The sequence below is a fragment of the Podarcis tiliguerta genome (assembly GCF_965153285.1).
Source record: "Podarcis tiliguerta genome assembly, chromosome: 6".
Lineage (NCBI taxonomy): Eukaryota > Metazoa > Chordata > Lepidosauria > Squamata > Lacertidae > Podarcis > Podarcis tiliguerta.
Window position 1 is genome coordinate 5,895,668 of NC_139539.1, and position 22,929 is coordinate 5,918,596.

The following is a 22,929-nucleotide window of genomic DNA, read 5'->3' on the forward strand; positions in this document are numbered from 1 at the left end:
ACGTCCCGGGAAAATTAGGGTCACATTCACACCGTACATTTCAGGCACTATGATACCACTCGAAACCACAGTGGCTTCCTGCAAAGAATTCAGAGAACTGTAGTTTGTTAACTGCAGATGGTGACAGCAGTCACGAAATTAAAAGACGCCTGCTTCTTGGGAGAAAAGCAATGACAAACCTAGACAGCATCTTAAAAAGCAGGGACATCACCTTGCCAACAAAGGTCTGTATAGTTAAAGCTATGGTTTTCCCAGCAGTGATGTACGGAAGTGAGAGCTGGACCATAAAGAAGGCTGATTGCCAAAGAATTGATGCTTTTGATGCTTTTGAATTATGGTGCTGGAGGAGACTCTTGAGAGTCCCATGGACTGCAAGAAGATCAAACCTCTCCATTCTGAAGGAAATCAGCCCTGAGTGCTCACTGGAAGGACAGATCGTGAAGCTGAGGCTCCAAAATTTTGGCCACCTCATGAGAAGAGAAGACTCCCTGGAGAAGACCCTGATGTTGGGAAAGATTGAGACCACAAGGAGAAGGGGACGACAGAGGATGAGATGGTTGGACAGTGTTCTCGAAGCTACCAGCATGAGTTTGACCAAACTACGGGAGGCAGTGGAAGACAGGAGTGCCTGGCGTGCTCTGGTCCATGGGGTCATGAAGAGTCGGACATGACTAAACGACTAAACAACAACACAACAAGTTTGTTAATGGCACTGAGAGTTGTTAGGAGGCCTCTATTGCCCTCCCAGAGCTGCAGTTCTCGGAATAGTCTAACCATCAATCCTTCTTTCCAAGAGAACTCTGGGGATTGTAGCTGTGTCAGGAGGCTGTATTGGGCGTTGGGGAGGAATAGTACCTCTGGTGGGGGACATGTCATGCTCCTTCTGGGGTCATTTGTCCACCTTTGGTCCACCCTACCCTCAGCTCTCGCCTGCGGCTCCTAGAAGCTGTCAGCATGTGACAGTGACCGCACACTGGGAATGGCTTTGACAGGCTATTTGAACCAGGTGAGGGTACCTGGTGGGTCTCAAAGTGTTGGTGAGTTGGGGACAAGCTCTGGTGGATTGAACGGATGAGACCAGCAGTAGGGTTTTGTTTTTTTTTTTTAAAAAAAAAACTTTATTAATTTAAAATAAATACATTTATGAAAAATAGACGTACATACAAGTAAACAAACATACAATCAAACAAACAAATAACAGAAAAATAATACAAACCACCACACTATAAGATATAAGAAGATTAATATAATTATAATCATATATACTCCTGGTATTGAACACAATTGTAAAATTTATAGAAAAGAAATTTAAAACTGACTTCCAATTAATCTCACTGTACTTCGTCTATCCATTACTTTATACCACGCAGTTACATATTTCTTATATAATTTCTTTTTACCGCCCTACAAACTTACATTTATACAATACAGGGATCAGTCTAATTCAGCCAAGATGTTTCTTTTTATTCCATAGTTTTCTAAATATTCTTTAAAGATTCTCCAGTCCTTATAGACTTTTTGTTTTGGTTGGCCTCTTACTCTTCCTGTCGCTTTCGCTAGCTGCAGATATTCTACGATTAGGATTTGCCAATCTTCCGTGTTGGGTATTCTTGTGTTTTTCCAATTTCTTGCTACTAAAATTCTGGCCGCCGTTATTCTGTACATGAACAATGTTCTTTTCGATTTCCCTATTTCTTAGTCCAATCTTCTTTGAAAGCCAACTAAGCTGCTGGTCCTCACTGCCTCCTGTGGAAGAGAGTTCCACAGACTTGAGTTTGCAATGCTTTTTCTTTTAACTTACCCTTCTCTCTGGAAGGGCCCTGAGTCTCGGTGAACTGTGCTTTAAAAATGAATAATCCATGTGCAGAACTAAAAGGGAAAAGGGGGAGCTAGAGTTCCTTGCACTGGTGACCTTGTAGAATAAAACCCACTGAACAACCCTGCAGGCTCTTGGAAAGGGTTAAGGTAACGACCTGTAATGGTTCTAAGGGTTGCTCGTGCGTAAGTTGCCGCCACTCCTGACTAGGTTACCTGGTTAAACCCTTTCTGTCTGGACAGCCTCAAGTTTCGTGGCTGCCTCAGTCGCTGGCAGAATCCGTCAGTGGGCGTTTCTTGAACCTCTTCCAGCATAAAAGCTGTTTGACGCCCAGTCTTCTCCTACTCTCCCTGCGTGGAAGTCTTCTGCGCAGGGAGGGTGTGGGCAGCGGAGTACTCGTCCCCTCTCCGCTGGTCTCCTGCGAAGAGTCCTGGAGCCACCTCTCCGATTCCCCCATCTGCCCCCCTTCTCCACTGGTGTTACGCTGATTTCCTTCCCCAGCGGATGGGCTGCTTCTCTCCCTACTGGGACCCTCTCCGACATCCCTCTGGAGCCTCCTCTCCGCCTCCAGCTCCGATGGCAGTTCCCTGACAGGACCCATCATCATCCTGTTCTTCCCTTTAGAGGGTAGTTGGAGAGGAGTATTGTCTTCCAGATCCTGGAAAGATATGGGATGGCCCCTGGGGGTTTGTTCTAAGAGGGGAGCAATGAGAAGGAGTGTGCTTTAAAGGCCATCTGGAGTTGACATTAGTCAGAGTCCTCAAACAGACAACCATCTGGGCTGTCTGGAATGAATTCTTGCCCTTTTTCATGTTTGGTTGAGGAGGTGAAGAAAATACAAATACTGAATAAACAAGATTTATTTATTTTTTAAGGGGAGGTGCTGGTTTTGACTCTGGGCTCAGCTATACAGCTACATATAAAATGTTTCCGGTGTGCTGTAAAGTGCATTACACAAATGCGACACTGGATGGCGATGGCGAGCTATGGCCAATTCCATATCTTTTTCGAAACTTCTTTTTAAAAAGCATTTTCGCAACTTTTTTTATATGTGTCTAGATCCCACCTCCCTTGTACATTCAGAGTTTGCACCATCCCAACATTCAGACCACAGAACAGACCTCAAGGCAAGGTGAAAAGCTGGTTCGATCCCCAGCGCCTCCAGCATTTCTGCCTGAAATTCTGGAGAGGTGCTGCTAGGCCGGGTAGACAATACTAAGCTAGATTATCATTATTATTCATTTCAATACCGCTTTATATCGGACCAAAGGTCTCCCTGGTTATGAAGCAGTATCTATGTTGAACTTAAAAATGGAAAGCGTAATGCTGGTGGTCAACAAAAGAGGCTTAAATACTGTCTCAGGGCAAATCTAAAAAAATGTAGTATAAACACTGACAACTGGGAAACACTGGCCTGCAAGCACTCAAGTTGGACAGCAGCCTTTACCAAAGGTGTCATGGGTTTTGAAGATGCTTGAACTCAGGACGGAAGGGAGAAAGGTGCTAAGAGGAAGGCACGCTTGGCAAACCCACACCGTGATCAACTCCCGCCCGGGAACCAATGTCCCCAATATGGAAGGATGCGTGGGTCCAGAATTGGCCACCACAGTCACTTACGGACTCATTGTTAAAAGTGTGTTTATGGACGACAATCTTATTCGGCTACAAGGGATCGCCAAAGAAGAAGAAGAATGTACTACAATCCTCCCAATGAAGGTCCATCTGTGTCCCAAAACACACTTCACTTTTGCTGCCTTTGGAATAAATCTTACAGGCCATTTCTGAGCTGTGCTCATCCTGGGAGCTTCGTTTGTTGTTGGATTGCATTGGGGGGGTGGGCAGTGAGCAGAGGAAAATAGATGAGGCCAGGACACATCTGGTAAGCAAAAGGCTGTGCAGGAAACAGAGAGCTGGTTGTGAATGCTGATCTTTGCCAGTTATAGACTGTCTTCTGGGGTTCCCAAGACTGCATTCCCAGCTGCCAGATGTGCAGCATCTGCCTTGGCGACATACACCCCTCGCCTCCAGGAAGATCCACTGAGTTTCCTCAAGTGGTCAAGCTGCACCCGCCTGCCCCCCCTCGCCTGTATCCTTTCCATTAAGTCACCATCTCGCAAATTCTGTTCTCTCTCTCTCTCTCCCTCACACACACGCACCCCCCCCATAATATTTCTTTCTTTTCTTTGAGCTTTGTTTCAGTCCCTCAGAAGTAGGCAAATAAATGCTGCAGGGTCTGATCTCAGACAGGATCTGTTTCAAGGCCAAAGGCAGGAGAGGAACAGGTCAAGGCCAGGGAGATAGTCAAAGCATGATCCATGTGGATCCGTGCTTTGTAACCATGTTTTTGCGCCATTGCGGCCCCAGAAAACAGTGGATGCGTGATTTTTTGGTGCAGGCTATAGCCATGGACATGCCATGTGATCTGATGGTGAATTTGGGGTGACCCAGTGCAAAAATCCTGAGGATCCATGTGCTTTTACCTCCCCCCTCTCAGGCAGCCTCCTTTATCGCTAGAGTCCCTTATCTCTCTCCCGATTGCTTGCCGATCAGCTGCTCAGTGGCTTTGTTTCAACACCCACTTCCCTCTTTCTAAAAAAAAAAAAAAAGCATGATCTGCTTTTTGGCCCTGGGCAATTCGGCTCCAGGGACCACGCATTTGCTCCATAAGACTCACAGACATTTCCCCTTACTTTTTAGAAGGAAAAAATGTGTCTTATGGAGCAAAAAATACGGTATTCCCATGACCGCCTTAGAGGGCAGTGAAATTCACAGTGCAAAATTCACTGTCCCAAACCGTCCAACATTCAGCTTCACTGGATGTCTACGAGTCCCGGTATTGTGAATTTTCCCCCTTTCTATCCACTTTCTCCTTTCCTTGGATGATTTTATAAGCCTCTATCATGTCAACTGTTACTTGCCTTATAAAATTTCTGCCCCACCTTTCCTCTAAAGAGCTCCAGGTGGCCTTCCTCCCCCCCCCATTTCATCATCGCAACAACCCTGTGAGGTAGGCACTGGCTTGTGGTCACCAAGTGAGCCTCATCGCATAAGCGGGGATTTGAACCCTGTCCTCCCGGGCCCTAGTCCAACACCCTAACCACTATGCCACACTGGAGGTAGAATGCACACTGGCTTGATGGGTGTATGTTTGTGCTGCTCTATGCGGGGCTGCCCTTGAAGCTGACCCAGAAACTCCAGCGGGTGCAGAATGCTGTGGCAAGGCTCCTCACGGGGTCCTTGCCGTGGGATCACATTCATCCAGTGCTTTACCAGCTGCACTGGCTCCTGGTGGAGTACAGGGTCAGGTTTAAGGTGCTGGTTTTGACCTTTAAAGCCCTATGCAGCCTAGGACCCTCGTACCTACAGGACCGCCTCTCCTGGTATGCCCTGCGGAGGACCTTAAGGTCCACAAATGACAACATTTTGGAGGTCCCAGGTCGCAAGGTAGTTAGATTGGTCTCAACTAGGGCCAGGGCCTTTTCAGTACTGGCCCCGACTTGGTGGAATGCTCTGTCACAAGAGACTAGGGCCCTGAGGGACTTGACATCTTTCCGCAGGGCCTGCAAGATGGAACTGTTCTGCCTGGCCTTTGGTTTGGACTCAGTCTGACCCTTATATTTCCCTCCCCTTATGGTCTTGATTTATCGGCTACTTTGAAATGAGGCTGCGTTTTAAATTGAATTTTAACCTGTATTTTAAATTGGTTTCTCTCTCTCTCTCTTTTCCCCCTATTATGTTTTTACTGTGATTTTATTGGTGTTAGCTGCCCTGAGCCCGGCTCTGGCCGGGGAGGGCGGAGTATAAATAAAATTTATTATTATTACTCCTGGGAATCCTATTTTGTTTCATTCTTCCCATCCCTTTTCTTTTACCCTTTGTCTTTCTCTCTCTCCCTCTTCCATTGCCTTCCATTCCCATGTATTTCTGCAACCTAGAATTGCTCCAGGAGGACTGGAGAGGGTGGCCCTGATCGCAAGCTCTTTGACGGCATCTTTTTTGCAGAGAGTGCACCCTTCCCTTTCTGTGCCCTGGGAAAGTGGGCATGCGGCTGGCAAGCAGCTTTGCAAACCCACTGTTGGAAACAGACGAGACGGGGGGAGAAGAGGGGAAATGGGGCAGAGGATGTGGTGGGGGAGCGGGCTGGTAATCTGATATTTATGATGGACTCCCACTGAACTGGGATGCTGTGCAGACAGACACTTCACTTCAAAGCCAGCCTTGTCAGAGGCAAAGGTTTTCCTGGGGTGGGTGGGATGGAAGTAGGGGGTTCATCTGGCAAGGGGGAAGGAGCCGTCCATATGTCTGAACAATCAGGGGGTCGTTAGGGGATTAGAAGTCATGTTAATAAGCCCTGGCTGTTTGGAATCGGAGGCTCAGCTGCCGGCAGAGAGATGGTCTTGGCAAGAAAAGGTCACAATTAACACAGCCCAATGCAAGTGTCTCTCTCATCCAGGTCAGATTATTGCGGGTGCAGGGAGCCCCCCCAGAATGGCAGGCTGTATTGGGGAAACGCAATCTACATGCCTTTGTCTCTGCCCGCCTTTGGCGAGAAACAAAGCGGGCATTTGGGGTGAGTGGGGGGGGGGGGAGAGAGGATGGTTGGGTTAATTGCAAATCCGCCTGACAGCATGAATCCATTTTGGAGGGTGTCAAATCCCCTTCGAAACCTTGCAAGACCCGATCTGCGTTCCTCCTAGGAGGGCACGATTAGGAGGTTGTGCCGTGGCTGCAGCAGCCCTGAGGGACATCTGCCAGCCAATCTGCATGGAGGGGGGGCAGGCTGGAAGAGCAAAGGGTCAGCAGCGAGGCATGCGGGGGAAACAGGCCTAGTGGTCATATAAACACCAGCAAGCTGTTGGGCAAGCTGGTGTGACAATTGCCAATCGTAGGATCATAGATTCGTAATGTTGGAAGGGACCCTGAAGGTCCTCCAGCCCAACCCCCGGCAATGCAGGAATCTCAACGGAAGCATCCATGGCAGATGGCCATCTGACCTCAGCTTAAAAACCTACAAGGAAAGAGAGTCCTTCAAAAAAGACCCTCATCCCCCTCTCTCTTTGCTTGAGCAAAGGGCAGTTGGTCAGCCAAAAGAGAGAGGATGAGGCCTCAGTCCTATTGACTGAACTTGGTGGGTTTTTAAAGCAACTTAGTGGACTCTTATCAGCACAAAAACGCTGCTGTAACGGGTCTGGTGCTGAAATGCCACAATAAAAGGAATCTCCTAGGCATGCCTTCTGAGGAGCCTGGCACTCTGAAATGGGGTGGAGATTCTAGACCAGGGGTCAGCAAACGTTTTCAGCAGGGGGCCGGTCCACTGTCCCTCAGACTATATTTTTGGAGGGAAAATAAAAATGAACGAATTCATATGCCACGCAAATAACCCAGAGATGCATTTTAAATAAAAGCACACATTCTACACATGTAAAAACACCAGGCAGGCCTCACAAATAATCCAGAGATGCATTTTAAATAAAAGGACACATTCTCCTCATGTGAAAACACACTGATTCCCAGACCGTCCACGGGCCGGATTTAGAAGGCGATTGGGCCAGATCCAGCCCACAGGCCTTAGTTTGCCTACCCATGCTCTAGACACCACGTCCATCTTAGCTGAGGCTGATGGGTGCCATTGTCCAAAACATCTGGAGGGCATAATAATAATAATAATAATAATAATAATAATAATAATAATAAATTTATACCCCGCCCATCTGGCTGGGGTTCCCCAGCCACTCTGGGCAGCTCCCAACATAATATTAAAAACACAATAAAACATCAAACATCAAAAACTTACCTAAACAGGGCTGCCTTCAATTGAGTTCTAAAAGTCAGATAATTGTTTATTTCCTTGACATCTGATGGGAGGGCATTCCACAGGGCGGGCGCCACTACTGAGAAGCCCCTCTGCCTAGTTCCCTGTAACCTCACTTCTCACAGTGAGGGAACCGTCAGAAGGCCCACGGCGCTGGACCTCAGTGTCCGGGCTGAATGATGGGGGTGGAGACACTCCTTCAGGTATACTGGACCGAGGCCGCTTAGGGCTTCAAAGGTCAGCACCAACTTTGAATTGTGCTTGGAAACATACTGGGAGCCAATGTATGTCTTTCAGGACCGGTGTTATATGGTCTCGGCGGCCGCTCCCAGTCACCAGTCTAGCTGCCACATTCTGGATTAGTTGTAGTTTCCGGGTCACCTTCAAAGGTAGCCCCATGTAGAGCACATTGCAGTAGTCCAAGTGGGAGATAACCAGAGCATGCACCACTCTGGCGAGACAGTCTGTGGGCAGGGAGGGTCTCATCCTATGTACCAGATGGAGCTGGTAGACAGCTGCCCTGGACACCAGATTGGGGGATGCTATGCCAACCTGACGGCGAAGAATTGATGCTTTTGAATTATGGTGCTGGAGGAGACTCTTTAGAGTCCCATGGACTGCAAGAAGATCAAACGCATCCATTCTTAAGGAAATTAGCCCTGAGTGCTCACTGGAAGGACAGATCGTGAAGCTGAGGCTCCAATACTTTGGCCACCTCATGAGAAGAGAAGACTCTCTGGAAAAGACCCTGATTGTTATGTACTGAGTTGAATAGGATCCAAACTGCAGCAGTCTGATTGGTCCTAGAACAATAGGATCCAAATTGCAGCAGTCTGATTGGTCCTAGAACAATAGGATTCAGAATGCATCAGTCTGATTGGTCCTAGAGCAATGCAGCAGTCTGATTGGTTGGCTGGAACCACCCAATCATGCTCCAGATATAAGTGAATCCACAACCTGATTGGCTTACAGTAGAATTCCAGAATTAGCCAATCATGTGCAGCCCATTGTGTAAATAATGTATATAAAGCAGATACTTTGAGGGGACATTCATTCATTCCTCCTCACCACTATGAGCTGAATAAAGAGCATGAAATCACTTTGCGACTCTGAGTATATTTCACTGATGTTAGGAAAGATGGAGGGCACAAGAAGAAGGGGACGACCGAGGACGAGATGGTTGGACAGTGTTCTCGAAGCTACAAACATGAGTCTGACCAAACTGCGGGAGGCAGTGGAAGACAGGAGTGGCTGGCATGCTCTGGTCCATGGGGTCACGAAGAGTCGGACACGACTAAACGACTAAACAACAACAAATGCCAACCTGACTGGATGCTTTGAAAGCACTGTGCTTGGTCTTACCCTGTTCTGGATGATTTAGGTAGTTTGAGTCGGTGTTATATAGCTGCCACCCTGCCAAAAATGAAAACAGAAACATTTGTGGATGTAGCACAGTGTTATTATGCCAAGGGGTTGCCCCACGGAAGGCAGACACGTGTTCTGCCCAGGAACCACAGGGCTGCCTGCCTCTCTCTCACTGAGCCAACGTGCTGGTCTCCCGCTGACTGGTGGAACAAAGGCACAGATCCAATTGACAGAGATTAAAGAAGATTAGCCTTCAGGGTGGGAGATTTTTTCCCCCCTTCCCCAAGCAAGCAGATGGCCTCAGGCGGATTCGGGTGAAGGAAGCCAACTGGGGTTAAGACCTAGCCTCCTGGCCTGCCCTGACTCATCCGTGGTGGGTATTAATGTCCTTCAGTTTACTTTGCAGAGGAACAAAGTAAGGTGGCGGAAAGGCGGACCTCTACCTCAAGGACTTTGCAAAAGAGAGGCAAGTGGATCATAGAAACACAGAACTGTAGAGTTGGAGGGAAGGGGGTGTGATACTTTCATCAAGGAATTTCCTTTTTGCTGTACAGGGAACCAGGCAGAGGGCCTTCTCGGTAGTGGCACCCGCCCTGTGGAACGCCCTCCCACCAGATGTCAAAGAGAACAACAACTACCAGACTTCTTGAAGACATCTGAATGCAGCCCTGTTCAGGGAAGCTTTTAATGTTTGATGCATTATTGTTGTTGTTGTTGTTGTTGTTGTTATTATTATTATTATTATTATTATTATTATTCTAGAACCAGTGTGTTTTCCTCCACTGTAAAGAAGAAGAAGAAGAAGAAGAAGAAGAAGAAGAAGAAGAAGAAGAAGAAGAAGAGTTTGGATTTGATATCCCGCTTTATCACACCCTTTTAAACATATATGGTGGTCATGTAAAGTTATACAGTAGTACCTCAGGTTTACAGAAACTTCAGGTTACAGATGCTTCAGGTTACAGACTCCGCTAACACAGAAATATTACCTCGGGTTAAGAACTTTGCTTCAGGATGAGAACAGAAATTGTGCTCCGGCAGCGTGGCGGCAGTGGGAGGCCCCATCAGCTAAAGTGGTGCTTCAGGTTAAGAACAGTTTCAGGTTAAGAACGGACCTCCGGAACGAATTAAGTACTTAACCCGAGGTACCACTGTAAAGGCTTTCTGGGAAGTGATATATAATTGGGAAAAAATGTTTAAAACAATTTTTGTAAAAAAAAAAACAGAAGCCTTTTTATTAGGAATTGTAGGTACCGACATCCCAAAGGAACAGAAAAGACTTTTCATGTATGTGACAAGAGCAGCACGAATGCTATTAGCCCAGAGATGGAAAGAAGACAAGTCCCTACCAGAGAGAAATGGCAAATCAGGCTGTTAGAATATGCCAAAATGGCAAAACTGACCAGAAAGCTCAGGGACCAAGAAGACAAAAATTTCAAGAAAGAATGGAGGAAATTTATAATTTACTTAGGAGACCACTGTAAGCAGATGAAAACATTAGCAGCATTTTAATCTCACTTGTAATGTTGCAATTACTATGGATAATATGGATAGATATAAAATATAGACTGTGACATAATATGCAGTTGAAAAGTTGACATTAGGAGCCATGGAGGGGAAGTCTCGAGATTCAGAGAAATCTCTCTACTGTATATGCATATGTGTTTGGTTTCGTTATAAATTTATATTTGTAAAATCAAATAAAAACGATTTTTTAAAAAAGAAGACACACCCCAGACAGCAGCCATAACATCTGTTGCAGAACATATACAGGCTGTGTACGTGTTACTGCTTATTCCGGGGTGTTCCCAGCGCTCGTGTTCTCTCTGTCGCAAAGGGAAATTGAGGCAAGATTGCTGCGGATAGACCAGGATGAGCTGTGCGCTGCTGGGATTTCAAATTTCTGTGTGCATCTCGAATCCCAGCATAGCCTGCAGCCACCCCCCCAAAAAAACCCCTCTCAAATAAAACGACCCTGTCCCTCCTTGCCACTCCTCACAATTCAGCCATATTTCAAGGGAGGGGTTTTGTTTTTCTTTGAGACATCCAGAGTCACCCTGGACCCTCCTCTGCTACCTCAGCTGCCCTCTTCCTCCCCTCTCGGTGATGAATGTGACCTTTCACTTGCCAATGTAGCCCTTGATCCCATTTTCTCCAGCCTGCTCCTCTCCGCACCCCCCCCCCAATCCATCCTTGCAGAGGAGATCAGCCCAAGGACTTTGTTCAGCTCCAGGGGAATTTTTGCTGATTCCAAAACAGGGATGTTTTACGGCCGGAGTTAGAGCAGCAGCAAATTCTTCCCCGCCTGACCTGGTCAGCAGCCAGGACGCCTTTGCGAACTGTTGCGATGGTGGTGTAATGGTTTGAGTGTTGGAATGGGACCTGAAAGACCTGGGTTCATATCCCCACTTAGCCACGAAGCTCATTGGGTGACCTTGGGCCAGTCGCTGCCTCTCAGCCTAACCTAACCTACCTCACAAGGTTGTTGTGGGGATTAAATGGGGGGGGGGGAGAACAATGCGTGCCACCTTCTGCTCATTGGAGAAAAAGGTGAGATATAAACACAGTCAGTCAGTCAATCAACCAATCAATTTTGCTAGACTCCCATTTTCCCCCAGCCAGCACCACCAAGGTGATAGGACCTATAAAGGTTAAAAAAAAGGTAGAAGAAGAAGAGTTTGGATTTGATATCCAGCTTTATCACTACCCAAAGGAGTCTCAAAGCGGCTAACAATCTCTTTTCCCTTCCCTACAACAAACACTCTGTGAGGTGAGTGAGGCTGGGAGACTTCAGAGAAGTGTGACTAGCCCAAGGTCACCCAGCAGCTGCATGTGGAGGAGCGGAGACGCGAACCCGGTTCCCCAGATTACGAGTCTGCCGCTCTTAACCACTACACCACGCTGGCTTTGGACCCCTGGACAGTTAAGTCCAGTCAAAGGCGACTTTGGGGTTGTGGCACTCATCTCGCTTTCAGGCCGAGGGAGCCGGCGTTTGTCCACAGATAGCTTTCTGGGTCATGTGGCCAGCATGACTAAACCTCTTCTGGCACAACGGGACACAATGGAAACCAGAGCGCACGGAAACACCATTTACCTTCCCACTGCAGTGGTACCTCTTTATCTGCTTGTACTGACATGCTTTTGAACTGCTAGTTTGGCAGGAGCTGGGACAAAGCAATGGCAGATCACCCCGTTGCAGGGATTCGAACCACCAACCTTCTGATCAGCAAGCCCAAGAGGCTCAGTGGTTTAGACCACATACCTGGAAAGCCACAGATTCGCTTACACCTGTTGTAAGAGTTCACAGAATCACAGAATTCTAGAGCTAGAAAGGACCACGAGGGTCATCTAGTCCAGCCCCCTGCAATGCAGGAATTCCCCCCCCCCCCCCTAAGTGGGGCTCAAACCGATAACCCTCAGATTAGGAGTCTCACGCTGTACCGACTGAGCAACTCCTCAGTATTAAATAACACTCCTTTGTTGGGGACTCCTGTTTGCATCATTCAAGAAGCAAATATTATGTCTGGAATAGACACTATTATTTATTTACTCATTTGCTTGCATCATTAAAAACCTTGTTGTTTACTCGTTTAGTCGTGTCTGACTCTTCGTGACCCCCTGGACCAGAGCACGCCAGGCACTCCTGTCTTCCACTGCCTCCTGCAGTTTGGTCAAACTCATGCTGGTAGCTTCGAGAGCACTGTCTAACCATCTCGTCCTCTGTTGTCCCCTTCTCCTTGTGCCCTCCATCTTTCCCAACATCAGGGTCTTTTCCAGGAAGTCTTCTCTTCTCATGAGGTGGCCAAAGTCTTGGAGCCTCAGCTTCAGGATCTGTCCTTCCAGTGAGCACTCAGGGCTGATTTCCTTGAGAATGGATAGGCTTGATCTTCTTGCAGTCCATGGGACTCTCAAGAGTCTCCTCCAGCGCCAGAATTCAAAAGCATCCATTCTTCGGCGATCACCCTTCTTTATGGTCCAGCTCTCACTTCCATACATCACTACTGCGAAAACCATAGCTTTAACTATACGGATCTTTGTCAGCAAGGTCTACTTTTTAAGATGCTGTCTAGGTTTGTCGTTGATTTTCTCCCAAGAAGCAGGCGTCTTTTAATTTTGTGACTGCTGTCCCCATCTGCAGTGATCATGGAGCCCAAGAAAGTAAAATCTCTCACTGCCTCCATTTCTTCTCATTCTATTTGCCAGAGGTGATGGGACCAGTGGCCATGTCTTTAGCAAAAAACAAAAAGGGGTGGGGGGTGGCTTTCAGAATGCCTTCACAAAAACCAATTCTTAGGTGATCTCTGTCTCCAGGCTTATGATATAAAAAGATTCAATATGCAAGTGAAAAGGATCAGGGTGGTGGGTAGGAAAAAGAAAGCACAAATTCTTAAAGTTACACTTTTAAATGTTATGGTCCCATCCACACTCTTCATTTAAAACAATAACATACCACTTTAGAACTGTGAGAGAACTATTGCACACCACCGTGAGTTTCTTGGAAGGCAGGTGGGATATGGATGTAATAGAGAAATAAGTTTTGGGGTGGAATTCAGTTGCATACTGGGGAATCCAGGCCGTGCAATTAGAACTGATCTCCTGCGGAACATTCATCCATTCATTTTATCTTATATGCAGCTTTTTCACGCAAAGAAAAAGAGAGGCTCAAAACGGCTTACAAAAAAAGAAGAAGAAGAAGAGCTTGGATTTGATATCCCGCCTTTCACACCCCTTCAGGAGTCTCAAAGCGGCTAACATTCTCCTTTCCCTTCCTCCCCCACAACAAACACTCTGTGAGGTGAGTGGGGCTGAGAGACTTCAAAGAAGTGTGACTTGCCCAAGGTCACCCAGCAGCTGCATGTGGAGGAGCGGAGACGCGAACCCGGTTCACCAGATTAGAATCATAGAATCATAGAGTTGGAAGAGACCACAAGGGCCATCGAGTCCAACCCCCTGCCAAGCAGGAAACACCATCAGAGCACTCCTGACATATGGTTGTCAAGCCTCTGCTTAAAGACCTCCAAAGAAGGAGACTCCACCACACTTCTTGGCAGCAAATTCCACTGTCGAACAGCTCTTACTGTCAGACTACCGCTCTTAACCACTACACCACACTGGCTCCCAGAAAAGAAAACAGGAGTACATTTCAAACGAACACTTCTAAAGCAGTTTTATAACAACAGCAAAACAATAGCAAACAAAAAACCCCACATTTTGGTACTAAAAACATTGCAAGATTACTTAAACAACATGTAGCATCTAAGAAGAGCAAAAATAACAAGGGAGCGTCACAGTTTCGCCCGAGTCTTAGAAACACCCCTCCCAAAAAACACTTCCTCCCCCCTCGGAAAAAACCCCCACAGACTTTTCTTGATAAGAAATAAATAAAGACATAAAGAAATAAATGACAAGCCAATGTCACCTGAACTTTAAGAAACTCTGTGCAAACAGATCAGCAAGAAAGCTTAATGAACAGGTTATCTGATCTGAAAGCAGCCCAGGCACGACCAACATTGGTCATGTTATTTAGACGCCTGAGGCAGAATATCCCACAAGCACCGCTCTGTTTCTCTGGGAGTTAAACAACAACAACAACCCACACACAGCAAGAAAATAAGTTGTTGCCCTTTCCTGACACCCAGCTCATCCTCTTCCCTGAGCTCCGTGATGGCAGCACTGGCGGGGGAAATAGGGACCTTTCAGGATGAAATCAAAAGCCGGGATGGCTTTCAGAATTCCAGGACTGTCCCTGGAGAATAGGGACCTTGGGGGGGGGGGTATGTGGTGCAAGCAGCCTTCGATCTCTTAAAGACATGGGACCCCCCTCTCTAATGCCAACCTGCAACTATGCAGAAATGGCAACAGCACCAGTCTGGCTGGTTTTTGACCCCCAGGCCAGTTGCCAGAATATTTTGCACATAAAAAATCTGGAAATTGGGGCAGTTGCTAGATGCTTTTCAGTAAAGGCAGGATTCTTCCCTCCTTCCCTGCCCCCCCCCCCCAGTTGAAGGCAACAGCTGCATGTTCTATTTCTCTTTTAAAAAAGTATTAATTACATTTTTAGGTCACTTTTCTACCAATTTACCAATTCAATGCAGTTCACAGTTTTCAAAATACGTTAATGGTTTACTCATATAATAGAACTGGGGAAAGGGCCAGAGAGGGAGGAGGAAGATAAGGATGTCCAGGAGCTAAGGCCCCTACTCTCCTTCTCATGCAGCCAGGTGGAATGGCAGCTGATGAGGCACTAAGGCTGTGTTGCATAGTGGTTAGGGCAGGGATCAGCAAACTTTTTCATCAGGGAGCTGGTCCACTGTCCCTCAGACCTTGTGGGGGGCTGGACTATATTTTTTGGGGGAAATATGAACAAATTCCTATGCTCCACAAATAACCCGGAGATGAATTTTAAATGAAATGACACATTCTACTCATGTAAAAACACGCTGGTTCCCGGACCGTCTACGGGCCAGATTTAGAAGGTGATTGCGCCGGATCTGGCCCCCAGGCCTTAGTTTGCCTACCCATGGGTTAGAGTGTCAGACTGGGACCTGGGAGTAAGGTAAAGGTAAAGGGACACCTGACCATTAGGTCCAGTCGTGACCTACTCTGGGGTTGCGGCGCTCATCTCGCTTTATTGGCCGAGGGAGCCAGCGTGCAGCTTCCGGGTCATGTGGCCAGGATGACTAAGCTGCTTCTGGAGAACCAGAGCAGTGCACGGAAATGCCGTTTACCTTCCCGCCGGAGTGGTACCTATTTATCTACTTGCACTTTGACGTGCTTTTGAACTGCTAGGTTGGCAGAAGCACACCCCGTCGCGGGGATTCGAACCGCTGACCTTCTGATCGGCAAGTCCTAGGCTCTGTGATTTAGCCCACTGTGCCACCCGTGTCCCTTAGGACCTGGGAGACCTGGGTTAAAATCCCCACTGGATGACCTAGGGCCAGTCATTTACTCTCAACCTGACCTACCTCACAGGGTTGTTCCGAGGATAAAATGGGGAGGAGGAGAATGATGTGTGTCCCTTCAAGCTCCTTGGAGGGAAGGTGATATACAAATGTGATATAGAGCAACGATTACATTCACTCTGGTTCCAATGTGCTCCCACCGCTGGTGTTTGACACCAAGTGCCCACTATTTAACAATATTTGCATACTGCTTCACTGTAAAGAAAACCTCTAAGCAGTTTATGAGGAATATAAAAGAGGCATCGATTTTAAAAAATCATCGTGAAAAAGCAAGTTTATAAAACATGCAGAACGATTAAAAGCATACATTGCAAGATAAAACTGCAGATTAAAGTACGTACATGTCTGTGTACAGTACAGTGGTACCTCGCAAGACGAATGCCTCGGAAGACGAAAAACTTGCAAGACGATTTTCCCTATGGGCTTGCTTCGCAAGACGAAACGTCTTGCGCCTTTTTTTAAAAACCACCAATGCATTCCTATGGGAAACCATCAATACACAGTGGTGCTTCGCAAGACGAAAAAACTCGTAGAACAAAAAAACTCGCAGAACGAATTAATTTCGTCTTGTGAGGCACCACTGTATATGTAAAGTTATTGACACAGAAGTAACTGAGAAGCTGATTAGAGACAGAGTTTGTTTCCTGTGCTGTGTGTGTGTGTGTGTGTGTGTGTGTGTGTGTCCTATTTTCACTTTTGTTCAAACTGCACCCAGAGACTTGTTCTCCCAGTGATGAAAACGGGGATGATGGATTTGTACCAAAACCAGGCTCCCCCTTTCTTTCAACACCCCCTGCTAGCTCTCTGGGGATTGAAAAGAGCATCATCGCTGCTCTTTCCTCCTTCCTCAAAGAGTGCCACAGGCAGGAACCCCCCCCCCACAACCGTCGCCGCCTCCAACTCTCCAGCAGTCAGCTGTCTCCAGCAGGGGCTTTTGCAACCATCCTGCCCCCTCTTCCCTCTTCCTAGGAAAGAGGAATCGAGGAAATGCCGTCTGGCCCCCACAACGCCGTCTGCCTCCTGGCGCATGGGGGATATTGTAGGGTTTTTCAAGACTGTGGGCTGAGATTACACATCATTCTGAGAGCTGCGTTTGTGGTGAAGAGGAAAGCGATGTCTCTGTGGTCAACGCTGTGGGTGGGGGGAGTTTGGCGAGCAAAAAGAGAGACGGCTTCTCCCACTGGCTGGTCACACTTCCCTTTCAACTTGAGCTCCAAACTGCACGTGGCATAAAACGCATCTAATGTGCAGCTTTTGAAAAATGCTTTTTGCATCACTTGGGCTGATAGTTCACAGCAAGCACGGAGGGGGAATTTAAACCTTTAGGAGGAATTTAAACCCCCGCAGATGCCTAGATGACAATGGTTCCTCTCAAGCTGGAATTTCCACCAGGAACTTCCCCCCCCCCAGTGGCGTAGCGTGGGGGGTGCAGGGGGGGCTGGCCGCACCGGGCGCAACATCTGGGGGGTAGGGTTAGGGGACGCAAATCCACGGGTTAGGGGGCGCAAATTACTTGCCTTGCCCCGGGTGCTGACAACCCACGCTACGCCACTGTTCCCCCCCAATGCAAACTGAGTACCAGTTGCTGGAAACCACAGGGTCCTGTGTTCAGATCCTGCTTGCTGCTTTCCCACAGGCATCCGTCTGGCCACTGTGAGAACAGGTGGGCCATTGCCTGATCCAACAGGCTCTTCTTACCTTCTTACCTTGTTGCCTGACCTGGTACCTTAGAGTGGAGGATGGGTAATGAATTAAACAAGTGTTAATAATGTTACTGATGGAAGAAGGTGTCTAACCTTTGATGAGGCCCACTTCCCGGTCCCCGAGATATAGGTGCACTCTGGCCCGCAAGAAAGCCTTTTGTTCCATGGGACCGATGGACGAGGCTGGGATCGATGCAGCTAAGTGGTGCTCTACCACCCCAGAGAAGAATTTGCAATGTCCACCTCCAGACCCCCCTGGCAGCTGATGGGCCTCCCAGCCAAGTCCTCAGAGGAGTAATTGCTCACAAAGGGGGCTGACATGGCTTATTATTACCTTTGCTTTGAGTGACTGGCCTGTAGGGGCTCTTGGAGGAAGTGCCCGGTTGCCCTTTGCAGGATATGACCCTCCCAACACCAGCCAAGGGCAGGTGGGCAGCAGCCATCTCAAGACATTCTAGTGCTGCTCCACATCCACTTCTGGGCTGAACCCGAATCAAAAGTTGCTAACTTCCAGCCTGCCTGACTCTAGAAATATCTCTTTGGCCTTCTCTTCTTTGTGTTCCCCTTCCTTTAGCTGATCCAGCTTGCTGAAAGGCGCTGTTGTTTGATCCTGTGAACGTTACCCCCCTAAAGAGCTCCAACATGTGTTACAAAATGAAAACCTACTTGATGATCAAAGACAGCTGTGTGTTCAAGAAGTGCCCAGTGGAATATCGCTGGGATGAGGCCGGGACCAGCACCGTCGCCAATGGACACAGCAGCAGCAGCATCACCATCAACAACCAGAACCCACAAGGGATGCTTACGGTCCCCCAGGAGGGTGCCGTGGCGGAGAGCTCCAGATCCAGCGTCTTCCACTCCTTCAAGCATTGCTCCAGCAAGTTCGCCAGGTATGCCATTGCTCACTCCATCGGCCGCTGGCTGCTCTACCCGGGTTCCGTTTGCCTCTTGAACAAAGTCCCGCCCAATATACTGGTGAACGCCCGAACTCGCCTCATTGAGGATTTCCATGGGAAACGGGCCAAACTGATTGCCCGCGATGGGAACGAAATCGACACTATGTTTGTGGACAGGAGGAAGAGGAAAAGTCCAGAGAAACGGGGGATGCAGCTGGTGATCTGCTGCGAAGGGAATGGCAGTTTCTATGAGGTCGGATGCTTTTTCACCCCACTGAAGGCCGGGTACTCTGTCCTGGGGTGGAACCACCCCGGTTTCGGCAGGAGCACGGGCAAACCCTATCCGGCGAATGATGTCAACGCTATGGATGTGGTCATCCAATATGCCATACGCCGCCTGGGTTTTGCCCTGCCGGACATTGCCATCTACGGCTACTCCTTAGGGAGCTACACAGCCACCTGGGCTGCGAAGACTTATCCGGAGCTAGGCGGGTTGGTACTGGATGCCTCCTTTGACAGCTTGCTCCCTTTGGCCATGAAGGTGATGGCAAAGAGCTGGAAGAAGCTGGTGGTCAAGACCGTGACGGAGCACTTCAACCTCAACGTGGCGGAGATGCTGTGCCAGTACCCCGGCCCAGTGCTGCTCATCAGGAGGACGTTGGACGAAATCACCAGCACCCACTTCCACTCGGAGAGCAAGCTGCCTGTCATCAAGACCAACCGAGCCAATGAGCTGCTCCTGCAGCTCTTGAGGTGCCGTTACCCCGACCTTATATCCGAGGAGGAGGAAGTGGTGCGCAGCTGGCTGGCGGCCGACTGTCCTCAGATGGACGACCTCATCTACAGCTTCTTCTACAAAGTGGATGAGGACTGGTGCCTTCAAACACTCCGCGGCTACAAAGCCAGCCTTGGCTCCAACTGCAGCTTCCCGTGGAACGTCGGGAAGAACCTTCCCCCCGCGAAGAAGAAGCAGATGGCCTTGTTTTTGGCCAAGAAGCACCTGAAGAACGTGGAGACCACCCATGGAAGAACTTTGCCACCAAACGAATTTCAGATGCCCTGGAAGCTCTAGCTCGGCTGGGGAGGTGGCGGCTTGACTGTAGAGAAAGAGAGAGAAATAAAAACTAGCATTCATCATTGCGGTTTGTTTGTGCAGGCGGTGGTGAGGTCTTTTGGTTCAGATTCTACCTTCTGCTGTTCCGGAGGGCAGGACCCAAACCACTGGATTCAAATGACAAGAAAGGAGATTCCAGCTAAACATTAGGAAGAGCTTTCTTACAATAAGAGCTGCTTGTTGAATGGACTGCCTCGGAAGGTGGTCAACTCTCCTTCACCTGAGGTTTTTAAACAGGGGTTGTATGGCCATCTAGGGACATGGGTGGCGCTGTGGGTTAAACCACAGAGCCTAGGGCTTGCTGATCAGAAGGTCGGCGGTTCAAATCCCCACAACAGGGTGAGCTCATGTTGCTCGGTTCCAGCTCCTGCCAACCTAGCAGTTCGAAAGCACGTTAAAGTGCAAGTAGATAAATAGGTACTGCTCCAGCGGGGAGGTAAACGCCATTTCCGTGAGCTGCTCTGGTTCGCCAGAAGTGGCTTAGTCATGCTGGCCACATGACCCAGAAGCTGTACGCCGGCTCCCTCAGCCAATACAGCGAGATGAGTGCCACACCCCCAGAGTCGTCCGCGACTGGACCTAACGGTCAGGGGGCCCTTTACCTTTACCTTTTATGGCCATCTATCAAGGATTTCTTAGCAGTGATTCCTGTATTGCAGGAATCTAAGTAATCTAAGATTCTATAGCTTTTGAAGTTTGGTTCTTGTGACTCCCAGCTGGGCAGAGATGCCCTGGAAGCATAGCTTTTGCTGCTGAATATTTCTTTGATTCTGAAGATCTGGGACCCATTATGCATTATGGTCCCAGAGTGCCCAGGGCAAATAATTCCTACTCTAGATATAATATTTGGGAGTATGTAGGAATAAGTATAAGGGATGCGGGTGGCGCTTTGGGTTAAAACACAGAGCCTAGGACTTGCCGATCAGAAGGTCAGTGGTTCAAATCCCCGCAACGGGGTGAGCTCCCGTTGCTCAGTCCCTGCTCCTGCCAACCTAGCAGTTCAAAAGCACCTCAAAGTGCAAGTAGATAAATGGGTACCGCTCCGGCGGGAAGGTAAATGGCGTTTCCGTGTGCTGCTCTGGTTCGCCAGAAACGGCTTAGTCATGCTGGCCACATGACCTGGAAGCTGTATGCAGGCTCCCTCGGCCAATAAAGCGAGATGAGCGCCGCAACCCCAGAGTCGGCCACAACTGGACCTAATGGTCAGGGGTCCCTTTACCTTTACCTTTAGGAATACATTTGGAGAATCAATGTGGCATAGTGGTTAGAGTCTTGGACTAAGACCTTGGAGACCTGGGTTCAAATCCCCACTCAGCTATGAAGCTCACTGGGGGACCATGGGCCAATCACTGCCTCTCAGCCTAACCTAACTCACACGGTTGTTGTGGGGAGGGTTAGAACCATGTACTCCTTGAACCCCTTGAAGGAAAAGGTGGGTTGTAAATGCAATAAATAAAATAAAATGGGAGAGTACATTGTAGCAAATCAGGCTGTTGGTCAACCCTATATTGGTACTGGCCGTGGGTGGCGCTGTGGTCTAAACCACAGAGCCTAGGGCTTGCCAATCGGAAGGTTGGCAGTTCGAATCCCCGCAATGGGGTGAGCTCCCGTTGCTCGGTCCCTGCTCCTGCCCACCTAGCAGTTCAAAAGCACGTCAAAGTGCAAGTAGATAAATAGGTACCACTCTGGCAGGAAGGTAAACGGCATTTCCATGTGCTGCTCTGGTTTTGCCAGAATTGGCTTAGTCATGCTGGCCACATGACCTGGAAAAACTGTGGACAAACGCCTACTCCCTCGGCCAGTAAAGCGAGATGAGCGCCGCAACCCCAGAGTCGTTCACCACTGGACTTAATTGTCAGGGATCCTTTACCTTTACCTTTAGACTAATACAGTGGTATCTCAGGTTAAGAACTTAATTCATTCTGGAGGTCTGTTCTTAACCTGAAACTGTTCATAACCTAAAGCACCACTTTAGCTAATGGGGCCTCCTGCTGCTGGAGCACGATTTCTGTTCTCATCGTGAAGCAAAGTTCTTAACCCGAGGTACTATTTCTGGGTTAGCGGAGTCTGTAACCTGAAGCGTATGTAGCCTGAAGCGTATGTAACCTGAGGTACCACTGTAGTGGGGCACCTCCTCCCATCATTTCTGACCATTGGCTATGCCGGTGTAATGGTTCTAGGGGTTGCTCATGCATAAGCCGGTGCAAACACCTGGCTGGATTGCCTGAGTGAACCTTTTCTGTCCGGACAGCCACTCACCCGTGGCTGTCTCAATCGCTGGCAGAATCCGTCAGTGGGCGTTTCTTGAACTTCTTCCAGCAAAGAAGCTCTTTGACGCCTAGTCTTCTCCTACTCTCTCTGCGCGAAAGCCTTCTGCGCAAGGAGGGCGTAGGCAGTGGAGGACCTCTACTCTCCTCGCTGGTCCCCGGCAAGGAGTCATGGGACCGCCTCGCCGCTTCCCCCATCTGCCCCCCTTCTCCACTGGTGCTACGCTGATTCTCTTCCCCAGAAGATGGGCTGCCTCTCCCAATCCCGGGACGCTCTCTGGAATCCCTCTGGATTTTGCTCTCTCCCTCCGACACTGATGGCAGTTCCCTGACAGCCGGCTACAGATGATGGGAGTCCGACAAAATTGGGATGGCCCCCACAGATTTCCTCAACCCCTTGCCCACACAGACCAGCAGTGGTTCTCCAGAATTTCAGACCGGACTTTCCCCTAGCTCTGCCTGGAGATGATGGAGGTTCAACAAGCGACCTCCTGCATCACCTAGGAGCTTTGACCCTAAGCTGTGGCTCCATAGGCAGTAGAGGGAAGGGTAAGTAGAGTGTGTGACATATGGCCTGAGCCTCTGCTACCAGTAGAGCCAACCTATCTGGAAAAACAGAGAGGGTGGATTGATTACATTGGCTGCCTGGGTGAGGGGATGGGCTATTGGTCAATGCAGCGCTGCTCCTAATTGGCCGAGTGTCCCGAGAGTGGGAGCCCCTCCTCCTTCCCTCAGTGTCCCATTGTGCCTGGATTTGAACCAGGAAAATATGAGCTGCACGTTCCTGGGATCGATAATTGGGGGCTGGGCCAGTGGAGATGTCTCAATTGGGGTGAACTCAGCCTGCCTTCTTACTTGCAACAACAAGTAAGGTAGGCTCTCAGCTTCCTGTTCCTCCTTAATCTCAGGGCTGCCTTTGCAAGACGCTGCAGGAAGGAGGATGGATGGGGGGAAAGATAGAATGAGTGCCACCTACTGTTAGCCTCCCTGTTAGTCG

General features: G+C 48.7%; 1 protein-coding gene and 1 long non-coding RNA gene across 2 annotated transcripts; one reads left to right on the plus strand and one right to left on the minus strand.

Annotated features, from left to right (window-relative positions):
* Positions 1 to 1,823: 1,823 nt before the first annotated feature.
* On the minus strand, positions 1,824 to 17,850 carry LOC310680756. Its single transcript, XR_014512912.1, has 3 exons — positions 17,749 to 17,850; positions 2,414 to 2,509; positions 1,824 to 1,973 (listed from the first exon to the last, which is right to left on the minus strand). It is a non-coding gene; the product is annotated as an uncharacterized lncRNA (long non-coding RNA).
* Positions 17,851 to 18,011: 161 nt separating this feature from the next.
* On the plus strand, positions 18,012 to 19,690 carry LOC310679450 (ABHD16B-like). Its single transcript, XM_083444663.1, has one exon. The coding sequence runs from the start codon at positions 18,298 to 18,300 to the stop codon at positions 19,621 to 19,623; it is 1,326 nt and encodes a 441-aa protein (XP_083300789.1). The 5' UTR covers positions 18,012 to 18,297; the 3' UTR covers positions 19,624 to 19,690.
* The last annotated feature ends 3,239 nt before the right edge of the window (positions 19,691 to 22,929 follow it).

Excerpts from the sequence above, each read along its gene's own strand:
- LOC310679450 (XM_083444663.1), top strand. The coding sequence starts at position 18,298 with ATGTGTTACAAAATGAAAACCTACTTGATGATCAAAGACAGCTGTGTG.